Source organism: Kryptolebias marmoratus, linkage group LG22 (assembly GCF_001649575.2).
Source record: "Kryptolebias marmoratus isolate JLee-2015 linkage group LG22, ASM164957v2, whole genome shotgun sequence".
Lineage (NCBI taxonomy): Eukaryota > Metazoa > Chordata > Actinopteri > Cyprinodontiformes > Rivulidae > Kryptolebias > Kryptolebias marmoratus.
Genome location: NC_051451.1, coordinates 12,596,213 through 12,609,270, shown reverse-complemented (window position 1 = coordinate 12,609,270; position 13,058 = coordinate 12,596,213). Strand labels below are relative to the sequence as shown.

Here is a 13,058-nt window from a genome sequence, read left to right as displayed (position 1 = left end):
CTAAGTTTGTTCAACCAGTGATATATTAACTGTGCAAAGTGTGAAATCACATTAGCAGTAGCTGTTAGCCATTATCCATTAGGCTGCATTTGGCAATCCAGAGGATTGGTGGATATTTTCTGGCTGGAGTCAACAGCTCAGTACCTTTTACTTACAGCAACTGCAGCAGCTTGCCCTAGATACATTTAGTGTGTGTGCGTGCGTGCATCCTTGTGTGACTACATATGCAGCTGTGCTATTATTCGCAAGTGTCAGCCTCATGTCTCTTTTGTTAATGCAGAGCGAGTGTGTGTCTCATTGCATGCGTGCACTTGATAGATGCTCTGGCTCTGCTGTTGTGGTAATCAGTTTGCACGTTGGCTGAACTAATTTATCAATTCAGTTCCTCCCACTTGTATTCTCGCCCATGCGTGAACCCGCTCTCTGTCGCTTGCTCTGTCTCTGCTTCTCAGACAAAATGCTCCTTTCTGAACGACCATACGGGTTTCCTATTTTTTTATGCAAGTCTTCTGCCTGTCTGACTTCTTTCTCTCATTACTCCTTTCTTCCATGACTCCTTCTTGTTTCATTTTTCTATAACATACAGCTGCACATTTTTATGGCTTTGGACCATAATAGTCATATTGGTGCAATTGGGCTGTTTCAAAGGCAGTGTGATGCGATATCCTCATTATTTTTACTTTTCCTATAGCCCTATGATTGATGTTTTATACATAAAACTTTATAAAGCTTAGGAGACATTATTGGGGAAGGTTGCACGCAAGCTCTGACCATTGGCTGGTGGTGTGTTTGCTCTTGACCAGCTGACCCAAAATGCCCTTGTGGTAAGGGACAGTCATGCACATATACTCAAACACACAAGCATGAATGCCAATGTGTGTGCATTTTTTGTGTGATTTTGTGTATAGTTGTGTGTCCAGTGGAGTGAGGTAAATCATAGCTAGTGAACCAGGTGGTGAATGCAGACAGGCAATAACTCATGGTAGAGGAGCTGGATTGTCAGCTGGGAGAGGAGATATGGCTGCAAAACCAGCAATGATGCACATTTGTTGTCATGTTTCTCACCTTTTACTATCTTGTCCCTTTAAAAAAAAAAAAAACCTTCAAAGGTCTTACAACATAAACGTTGTCCCTTATCTCTTCCCAGTTCCATATTTTATTTTATTTTGTTGTTTTGCACCATTTATTTATTTGCTTTTTTTCTTATTATTCATTTTGCTTCTCAGAGGTGCTTTTTAATGTTGGCAATAGCAAGGAGAAGTGAACAAGGCTGAGGGTTGCTGCTCACTTGTTTGTTACGACAGATTAAGCCATTGATTTGTGAAAGCGGTGCACTGATGGAGAAGGCCCACTGCTGCACAAGATGAAGAGAAGGAGGCAGATAAGCAGAGTGAGGGAACGGAGGGAAATATTTGGTTTGAAAGAGAGAGAGAGGATACAGAAAGGACCAGAGCTAATTGTGAGGAGGAGAGTTAAATGGAGATGGAAGAAAACAGGAGGGGAAAAGGAGGCAGCCCAACAGATAGTTAAGCAAAATGCTAAAAATAGAGCAGAGGGATGGAGGGGGCAGAGACGAGTGAGAAAGAGGGATGTAGAGAGGAAGGAAGGAGGGGTGCAAGTGTGCTTTGAAAAAAAAATGATCTCAGAGAAAGACTGAGAAAGGAGGTAGAGTGTGAAAGCTTCATCTTTCAATAAGAGCACGGCATCATCCTTCTGCCTTCCTGTACTTGCTGCTTCAAAGAGCATAAGGGAGCAATTCTGAAATACCTTCACCCAGTTCCAGCATTCCCCCAACTCTGGTTCTTTTAACCCCCCGTGGGGGCCAACGGTGAGTTTCTAATTAAAACGTTGGGGGGCAAAAGGGTAATTATGATAATAGTATAATAATATCGCCAAGGTTATTAGAATGTTCTCTGGTCCCCAAATTGCTTCCTCTGAGAGATCAAATTTCAGTGGCATTATGTAAAGTCAAATTTCCTTGAAAGTCAGGTGAAATGAAATGGATTCCCTCATGGTTGAGTTGCAATCTTAAGATTCTGATTCCCACTCGTAATGTCATGAACATGAGTCTAAAAAAAGCTTTTTATTCTCTCATCACAATGACATATCCTTCCTCTATTACTTCAAGATATAAATTCATCTGAAGGGTTTATATGATGAGAATATCTGTCGCTTTTGTTTTGTTGCTTTGAACTCACCGTAGTAGTTTCTCTGCAGCTCCATTTAACAAATCATTTGTATTGTGGCTGTGTATAACAAGAAAACATTTGTTTTTTTAGCTCAAAGATCAGTGCTAAAATGTTAGCTCAAAGCATTGTTGCTTGGAGCTTGCTGGTCGTCTGAGGGGCATCCTACTGCTTTCTCTCAGCTTTCTGCAGTACCTGGCAGAGATGAGGCTTTGTAGATTCCTCTTACTCCCATTTACACACCCCCTCATTCCCAGGCAGCCCCGAGGCAGCCCACCTCCAGCTGTGGCTGCTGTTCTCTGCACCGCTTGGTGCAAGCACCGATTGCTTTGGAGTGCCTCCCTTTGCTCAAATAGGCGGTAATTACGGGCTTAAAGAGGTTTAGTGGTCCAGCAAACTACATAATCACCCCTTGAATTAGCCCCAGCTCATCAGCCTCAGTCCAACGAGCAGCAGTTACCACTAGCACTAGCTAGCATGCTGCACCCCCTTCCCTTTATTGCACAGAGGGAAGCACAGCGGCAGGTGTTGTGCAACATCCGGCCCCCTTAATAAATTTAGCCTCCCCTAAGCTGGAATGGGGAGGGCTAATGAATCACGCCTTCACTCTCACTGAATGCAACCAGAGTACACACACACCTCATATATAAAACTAACAATACAAGATGGTTTCTTTAGTATAAACAGACTTCACCATTTACAAGCCTTAAACACAACAATGTTTGTTTAGACCTACAATTTGTGTATAGATGCTAAAAGCTTTGGCACATAGGTTAGAGACTACATTGACTACAGTAATGTACAGCTCATGGATCATCACATCCTGTAGCATCAGAGCAACATACATAGTTAATGGCTGCTGCTCCACGTCATTCAACTCAGAGTCTGTGATGAGTGATACAAGTCATCCACAATCCCTATGGAACAAACAAGCAACTTAGTGTGTTGTTTAATTTCGTTTGTAGTAAAGCCCTGACATATTTTGGCCCCTTTCCTCACCACCGATCCACATCTAGCTCATCCCCACAAGCAAAAGGGCTGTGAGATTTCCCAAAATCAACAAAGCAAAAATGTTTTTGAAAATGAAAATTCTCATCAATGAGTTAAAAATGCAAGAACATCTGTTTTCCCTTCTTTATTTTAAGAACAGATTTAAAGAGTTGATGAGAAAACTGATTTAAATGGGGGGTTACTGGTTTTCTGTTTTTAAAAGGGTCGTGAATTATTCATGGCTGCTTTGAGCTTATTTACCATGGACCATCGCCACCAAAAAACTGCTTTTAATATCTATTTTGTGCATTGAGAATGATTCGTTATTCATTTTATTTAAAGTTTGCACAAATTTTGCAGAGGGCAGTCTGAAATTCTCCTCCTCTAGTTGGTTCACTTTGAGTCTCTCAAAAGATCTGTCTGGAGCCGTTTTATTTTGCATTGGAGCCGGCTGAATCAGAGGAAATTAGGTTAGGGGGTGCTTTGTTTTTTTCGGCTGTTGTTTTGTTCACTCTCACCCCCTTTTCTTTTTGTCTTTAATCCCCCCTCTTTCTCCCAGAGCCAGCTTTGTTGCTGGGTCCCTGCTCCCTAATGAAGTCAAAGGGATGTCAGTCGATGCCACCTACACAGAAAGGAATTTGAAATGGCGTTGCTCTCACAGAGCGGCATGAACACACACAAGTATGAACCTTCCACTGAATAAGCAGGAAAATTGGGAAATTGGAGGCTTGTTGTAGTTGAGATGCTATGAGCTTACAGTTTGGAACACTTGTTTTAAAGTCTGCTCATGCTCAGGGCTCGGGAAATTTGTTGGTAGCATAACAATGTGCTTCCCAAATATTTAAAGTAATCTCATACATGTCTGGCAGCAGCAGGCTTCTGGTAAAGTCTGTGCGTGCATGTATATTTGTATGAGACACTGGTGTGATGCAGCCAAAAGGCCTGCGGATTTGCTGTCAGGCATTCCTGATGGGCAGCTTGGTTTCTATGGAGACTTGACCCATGAACTAAGAGGGGAGCAGATCTGCCCGTGTCAAGACACTTCACTTAAACTGAAACATGTAAGTCAATAAGTTTGGGACCATGTTTTTGGTGTGTAATCGGGTTTCAAATCAGCTGGGTTTACAGCATCAAGACTGTTAAACTCAAGAGAACTCTTAACAACAACAGAAGTGTGCTCTAAATAAAAGCTGTTTACAGTGAATCGTTGCGCATTTTTGCATCTTACTGCCTTGTGGCTGAGCCCAACCATCTGCTGGTAAAGTAGGGAAACTCAAAATATAACAGACCCATGCTATTCACAGATTGTGCCGTCTCATTACTTTACAACAACATTTAATTTTGCACTCTTGCATTTCTCCCTTCACCCTTTTTTCATGGCCACTGTCTTATAAAGCTAATGTGGCGTGTTGGGCCTTTTAATAGGATGCACAGAGGCTTGGGAAGCTCAGCTTTAAATAGAAAAATATGCAGTGATAACACCTAATGGCTAAGAAGGGAATGCACAAGAGTGTAATTACACACACTGAGATTGAGCATTTGGATTTTGTTTAAACGCAGTGTCTATGTTTTCTATGATAAATATAGGTGAAATTTCCAACATGCTATTATTCAGGAACCAACCTATAAAATGTGATATCAAATTTGTAGGTTTTGTGAACGTTTGTGGCAGCCAAAGTCAAACTGAAATGTGCCAAGAGACAAACATAAAAAGAGGAAAAAGATGAAGAAGAAAACACTTTTTGCTCAAAAGGCAAGACAAAGAAAAATGAGAAAAAAAAGTTTTAGGACCATATATTTTTCATAGCTCCTCTCTTGCAAAAAGTGAAACAACAAAGAAGTGAACTAGAATTTTTTTTTTTTCATTTTTCTTATTGGACTTTGCAGTTTGAATGAAAAAATTGGGCTCTTAGGTAAACACAAATAGAAAAACAGGGTAAGAGATGTGAATCATAACAAAATAGCTATAGAGTGATTTTTAGGTCACATAACCTTCAGATTCAGATGTTTATAAGAAAAACCATTGTCTTTTATATGGTCCATTATTACTTTAGTTTTACAGCCAGATTCCTTAAAAATGTTTTAAAATCAGTCCTTTTTAAGCCTCACTACCTGCTGAAGCTGTATTTTTTAAATCATTTTAGTGACTATATGGGGAAAAAAACAAACAATTTATGAAAAACAAAACTGTTCTTTTGGTACAATGTTTAATTGCAAGCTGTGTCTTCCGTCATGGTTGTGGTTTTCTCTTGGGGTAGACATGGGACAGGGGGAGTAAAAGAAGGGTCTCACCGAATATTTTTGCTCTTATCTCTTTGTTAAACCCTGGGGCTCCAGATATCCATTACCACGTCTCCTCCCCTGCCTCCTCGTTTCCTCTCACTCTCTTTCCTCCTTCTATCTGCTTCTCTTGTTCTTGTCTAAAGTCTATGAGGAAGATGGTCAGACAGGGAGAGGATGTTACTGAAGCTCTGTTACTCACCCACATACACATCTGTGCGCACACAAATTCACAAACATACAGTACGACCGGGCAAAGCCGAACTTACGTGTGTGCTCCGATCAGAACAAGCACATAAGCACTTCATGTTCACTGACTGACTTGGCTATAATGGACACATAAAGCATAAATGCACAAACATGTGCACTTAAAATGATAAGACACACTCACGCAAAAAGGAAAAAAAAGCAGAAGGAGAAGGAGTCACACCCCTCCTGGCACCCACATGCACAGAGTCCTGCAGTGAGCAGCGAGCAGGGTGGAAATTCTCATGAAAGGAGAGTTGTATATTTGGAGAAGACATATCATTAAGATAGGCTTGGGGAAGAGGGAAGGGAGGGAAGGATGCGCAGAAACTTTCCATCTGCTCTTTTAAAGAACATGTTATTGCTTTCTGCACTGAAGGCCTTTCTTACCCTCCCCTCACTCCTCCCCTCCAGCCCGCTGAACCACAGCCAAGAGCTGTTAAGACACCAGAATCACTCAAAGACAATATTAAAACTGGATGACTTGTTGCTGCGCGAAGAACTAAATCAGAATGTTTTGACAGATAGGAGCTAATTTGGAGGTTTAGAAACGAGGAGGACAAAAACAGTACTGGTGTACTGGATTTCTGGCCAAGTCCTGCTCATAACTCTGCACTTTTTGTGCGCTAAAGCTCTTGAAAGAGATAGGTCTAAGCAGGATCACCATAAAGTAAATACACTCAACTATAATAAACTGTTACGGTGAATAATCAAAAGAACTATAAAAATTAAAGGCTTAGTATTCCTTGAAAGAATGCATATCCTTTGCTGCATTTGCCAGAGCTTTAAACTAAGATCATCTTATGATGAGAAGGGGCAAAGTTAGAGCAGTTTTTGGTCCATGCAAAAAATGCTATGAGTAATCTAATGCAAGATCTCGTGAGAAGTGTTAAGAATAACTCTCAGCTACTAAAACAGCTCAAAATGAGCTAAACTGACTAAATTATAGCCATTGATGTGTTTGCTGAGGTTGATTATCTGTGACAGCCATCTTGATTTGCCAATGGACAAAGCAAAAGTATTAGGCAAAGATCTTGTACATTGTGTAGTACTTGGGGTATGTGTTGGGGATGACTGTCAGCTACTACTACACTGAATTTCAGTCCAATATCTATAAAATTGATTAAGTAGCCACTCTAGTGTTTCCAAATATCAGTTGGCTCTGGCATCCACCTTGAGTTAGATTGACTCCTTTGGTAGTGGGTGCTTACAAATAAAAATGCCTATTTTTTTATTTTTATTTGTTTTTCTAACTTTATTCTGCATCAGTATTAAAAAAGAACGACAACTCCATAGATATATATTCTTTGAAATTCTAGACATTCTTTGAAATCACGCTCATCCTACCAAGTACACCCTTATCCCCTGCCAGAAATTCAGATAGTATGTGTGTGACTGAAATCTGTACTGAGTCTGTGAGTGTGTGTGTGTGCCTTAAAGCTAGAGGGAGAATAGCATTGAAACAGGATGTATTTGTGCGGTATTGTGGCCCCTGGCATTGCTGAAGCCCCCAAAATCACGAGGCAGACACTCCTGCCTTCACAGTTTCACGACACGTAGAATGGACTCATTGATTTTTTATATTTTAAACCAGTTTTTTTGTTTGTTTGTAGAAGACGGAGAACTTTTTTTTCCCACATGATTAGATGAGATTAATATGTCAGCAGATAATTTGTGATTCTTGTATGTGAGCTAGAAGGGCAATCCTCCACAATGGCCTGTCTTGTACTTTAAAATGTAATGGATCCTTTCTTAGCCAAGCCTCCACTTCCTTTCAAGTTTTTTGGAACTATTCTTGCTAGTTTTTAATGTAATCCTGTTAACACAGCTGGTGAAACAAGCAGACAACTGGTATCTACAATCCTTTACAATGCTTTACTACAAATGACACAGACCCTCAAGAATATTGTTTTTTCCCCTTTAATCACACAGACTGGCTGCCAAAAAGCAACCCAGATTTTCTGACATAATCTGGTCAATTTTTTAATGTAAAAAAAAAAAAAATACTTGTGCACACACTTCTACAGCACTGTACATAAATAGATGGACAGCTTCTGTAAAATGTGCACACACAAATGCACACAGAAAGGAGCACACAAATGGTTGTGGAAAAAATAGTGGACACAAATTTGGCCAGAGGCGACAATGCAATATTAACTTAGCGTATGAAATTAGCCTCCTTGTGTTTTCATTCCCTGCAACCAATCACATGAACAAGGGAGCTCTGGGAAAAAAGGAGGGAAAAAAAAAAAAAATCAGTTTCCGCTCACACTCTCTCAGCTGGGTTGTCAGAGCATTAAACACAATCCTGTTCATTATGCGCTGAAAAAGCTGTAATGAAAAAATCAAAACGCTGGCGCCATTCTGATTTTGCTCGTCTGATTGACTATCAAGGCTCTGTTGTCTTGTTAGACTAACTGCAAACATCAGCCTCATGTGTGGTGGCTTCTGTTGATCACCCAAATTTGGGATATAAGTAATAAAGTTATCAAAGGTTAAACTGACTGTTTTCAAGAAAGTTTTTTTTTACATTTATGATGAAATCTTTGACATTTACTTGTTGAATTTAGGAAAAAAAAATGAATGTGAAGGTATAATAAGCTTTTGCTTCTACCTACACTTTTTACACTAACAGCTATTAGCATTGGCTAGTTATCAACAAAGCTAACCAGGTTAAATATTTTCTTTCAAGTTTGTTTTTACCACCTTACTTTTACTTATTACATTTAAAGCAAAGGTCCAGCCAGGTCTAATTTGGTGAACCGTTGACCTAAACTAGCAGACTTTAAGGACTGACATAGCTCATCTCCAACCCAACCACTGGGTCAAACCTTTTGACCCAATATTTGTTTTTATTTTAAGCCGCAACACAAAAAGAAGAAAAACTGAACAGTGAAGCTGTAATGATTTTAAGACAAAACATAAACTTTACAGAGTCACATCAGCAGAGATAAAATCAAGAGTTTTTGAGTTTAAATTGTCTTCCATGTCTGTTTTCCTTTGCGTTATTGCTACACATTCCCCACTCACTGATTACATATGCAGCGGGGTGAAAGGGGGGGCCATTGACGCGAATATATTTGTGTTAGATGCTCCCTAATTACCAGAGCTGGTTCTCCACTTCACTTAACTTTCTAATTGGCTTGCCTTTTTGGCTGCCATTAATTACAAGATTTCATATTCCATTAATGAATGGGGTGGGGGCAGGGTATACTAATGTGCACATACTCACACATACTTACAGTATATATGTAGATGTACACAGAGGCACGCTGACACCTATGCACCAATGAGCACAAACACACATCCCATTCTGCACCTCTCATTGGTTTTGTTCATGTGACTGTTGCCCTTTCTCTGCTAAAAGGCACGTCAAGCCCATTCAATAAAAATATTGTGGTCAGTCTTATTTTTTTCATAGATGTTGTCTTTCTCTTCTACAGCATCCTTACCCATCAGAAGAACAGAAGAAACAGCTGGCACAAGACACAGGGCTCACCATTCTACAAGTGAACAACTGGTGAGTCATTTTTGAGTTTACATGCAGTCGATTTTCAGGGCCGGACCCCCCCAGGCTATCCCAGTTGTTAATGATTGGAATTATTGCCTCCCCCCCACTCCTGTTTTCATCTTTTTTCTCTCTCTCCCGCTCCCACACACAACACTTAGTGAATCTTCCTCACCTAGATCAATCCATCTGAGGAGATTTAGCCTGGAGTGTTTTCTTTTTTTTTTTTTTTCCAAGCCAACTGGCTAAGTCAACCCAAACACGAGCTTCCATGTAAATTAACTACTTTCTGAATAAAAATCCAATAAAATCCCCCAACATATGCATCTTATATGAGAATGATGCTTTGAAAAGTGGTAGCTTAAAACCTAATTATCGGGGCTCAATTTCGCTTTCTAATTTGGGGTCGACATCCTTGTGTAGTGCAACCTTTTTTTTAAATTATTGCCCACTGCCAAAAGGTGAAAGGCAATAATGATTTTGCTCATGTCTGTGTTTGTGTGTCCATGAATGCATGTTTCTATGTAGCATTAGCAAACTATCCTATGAACCCGTAGATTGAGTTTAATGAAGGTTCCAATACATAATCATTGAATGTACATCTACAACTGATTAACTTTTGGAATCAACAACATTCAGTTTGGCTGCCACAGCTAAGCAACCTCAGCAAACAGAAAAATGTTTATAATTTAGCCAATTTTACAGATTAAAAAAATTAAATTTAGCATGGTTGTAGCTGATAACCAAGACAACCATTACAGCCAACGGACCTTAGGTAACACAAAAATAGATATAATTTCACAAATACCGAGTGAAACATTGGTGTGGTAGTAGCTGAGCATCATCCTCAACACATACTCAGAGCACTACACGTTTTGCAATAGTTTTGCCTACTTCTCTGGCATTAACTATTGGCATCAACAATATTTATTTCATGAACCACTGGATGGATTTTAATGAAACTCTCAGACAGTAATTACTGTACATACATTTACAACTAACTATAAGATTGTGCAAAACATAGCCAAAGCAACTATAACTTGGTCATTTCTCATGACCAAAAAGCTTAAATCGCTAGCATGATATGCATTCATTCAAGAAACGCTGGGCCTTTCATTTAATATTGATTTTGGTTACTGTCAGAAGGGAAAGTAAAATAGGAAAAAAAGCTAACTTTTCAGCTTAGATTCAAAAGGAGGAATGTTTTTTTGTCATCACAGCAGGAAACTGCTAATTGTCTATAAAAAAATCACAATATGAGTTGTTGGGGTTTTTTTTCTCATGGTTGTTGTTTTTTTTGCCAGCACATTTCAGATTTGAAGTTGTTAACAAGGAGCTTGACTTAGAAGTCCACAGCCTGATTGCTAACCCGCCTTTGCAAATTACTGCTCCGTAAGTGCCAACTAGGCTGCTAATTGGGTACAAGTGTGACTGTCTGGGGCCATAAAATAAGGCTGCTAACTATTCATTTTAACCTTAGGTAACACTGTAAAAGGTAGAAAGGGGCCCTGTGTACTCGTGCGGCCACTCTTATCAGAGAGATGGCTATCAGCACATGCTTAGAGTTATTAGCCATGTCTAATTAAAGGGGCTGGAGTCTGGGTAACTGAGGCAAGGCCCAGGCAGAATGTGTTTGATCTTTGCAGGCCCTTAAAAAATAATCCTTGAAAGTATAGGTGAGCTGCCTGGTTGGTGAGTGCAGAGAAAGGCAAAAAGTAGAAGAAGAAGTGAGAGCTAAACAGCTGGACAGGAGTGAGGAATAGATGAAAAGTAAAAGAGTACGATAAGGACAGAAGGAGGGAAAGAGATGAGACATGATAACTTCCCATTAGCAGCAGTCTAATGATGTTAACATTATTCCCAGCCGTTGTTCAATCTGAGACCTCAGAGAGGGTATGATGTATCAGTCTGAGGAGAATTATGCACTGCACACACACACACACACACACACACACACACACACACACACACACACACACACACTCACACACGGCCTCCTGACCAGAGGGAATCCTACAGAGGTTATCAAATCACGTGACCCTTCCCTCTAAAATCCATGGGGGATCAATTCTTACAGCTGTGATAAAGCCAAACTGTGTGTTCCTTGGTGTGTGTGTGTGTGTGTGTGAGAGAGAGAGAGAGAGAGAGAGAGAGAGAGAGAGAGAGAGACACAGAGAGAAAGTCACATGAACTGAAGCTCGGTCACTTAAGGCTCATTTTGTTTGTTTTTATTTGTCGGGGGTATAGCAACAGACCCTGAAGGTGTGCATGTGTGTATTTGTGCTCGGCCACCACACACACACTGTGTAAATCGTAGGTGGCTGTCTAATCTTGGTTTGCGGAAGATGCTGTATGTGTGTGTCTGTGTGTGTGTGTGTTTGTAAGATAGGAACCGGGGGTGGTTAATCTAAGGGGTATTAGCTGTTAAACCCTGCATGCTGGGATCCCGCTGCCCCCTCACATTTTGTTGTATACAAGTGTGTGTATGGGTATTTGTGTGTGTGCGCGTTTGTCCACAGGCACATTTCCATGCATGGTTCGGTTGTTTGAGCCAGCAAGCTGTAGCATGAAAAGGTGATGGAGAATTAAAGAAAAAAAGAGGGAAAGAAGTGGTGGCAGAGATGAAAACAGACAAAAAGAAGAAGAAGTCAAGCAAAGAGAAGTGGAGGAAAATGTTCCAAAAAAGAAAAAAAGCGAGTGATAGAAAACAGAGAGACAATCACAGGGAAGAGAGGGAGACAGAGAGAGGTTATGTTAGGGGAACTGCCATTTCACAGGCGTGTTGTTGCTCTGGATGGGAAGCCCCGTCATTGGGTGTCTCCATAGCAACCCCTGGTGATGTTACCTCCTGACCCACTCATTTGGTGAAGTCAATTTCCCTAGATGCGATTCTGTTTGTCAGCGGCTCTCATTCACACATAGACACAAATGTCGAAATTCACACAAACACACAAAACTGTACACAAACATTAATTTACTGTATGTGTTCAGTTGCAACAGATCAGGTCTGCAACTGTAACATCAAACCAGAGGACTTCAGAAATTGAAATCAGTTTAAAAGAGTTTGAAACTAGGATCATCTTGTGTTGAGAAATGACTGTGTTATATACATTTTGGTTAAACTTTGTTAATAACATTATGGACAATGCAATATCTCATGTTATTTGTCAGTGTTTCGATTATGGGTTGTGAATAATTCTCAGCTACTACCACACCAAATTTTAGTGGAAAACACCAAATATCTGTAAAAGTCCCCATTTTTTCTGTAGGCTTAGATTGATTTGCTGTGGCAGCCATCTTGAATCAGACTTACTCCAAAAGGTAATCGGTTGTACATGGACAGCCAATAATTACTATCTGAGCATTTCATTAAAGTGGTTCATGAGAAATTTTGCTAACAGACAAACAGATTTTACTCCAGCAGTTAGTGACAAGGTTCAAACATAAAATGTTGCACACTGTCTGTTGGGGGCAAAGCTCAGCTACTACCACACCAAATTTTAGCTCAGTATCAGTAAATTGGACTGTGTTACAGCCATTTTAAGTTTTCTAAAATCAGTTAGCTGTTGCAGCCATCTTGAATTGGGTTGAGTCCAAAGATTATTCAGCTATGGATGTACACCCAGTGATTACTTCCTGAGAGTTTTGTTAAAACCTATTCAGTGGATCATGAGATATTTTGATAACAGTGCAGACAATCAAACACACACAGACAAGAACAAAGACATAATCACATTGCCGTTTCCTTTGGTGTCAAGTGATAATAAAATGCCAATCAAGAATGTTTCATAGTTATACAGAGGCCACTGGTGTTTAATTCACGTCAAACGGTCCCGGCCGAACAGTGG

At 40.1% G+C, this 13,058-nt stretch overlaps 1 protein-coding gene across 1 annotated transcript in view; it reads left to right on the top strand.

The window, feature by feature from the left end:
* Positions 1–13,058, top strand: part of LOC108244135 (homeobox protein Meis1) — an 81,271-nt gene that overhangs the window by 46,607 nt on the left and 21,606 nt on the right. Inside the window, exon 9 of the mRNA XM_017430043.3 lies at positions 9,146–9,222. Coding sequence (XP_017285532.1) covers positions 9,146–9,222 — 77 coding nt within the window. The remainder of the gene's footprint in view (positions 1–9,145; positions 9,223–13,058) is intronic.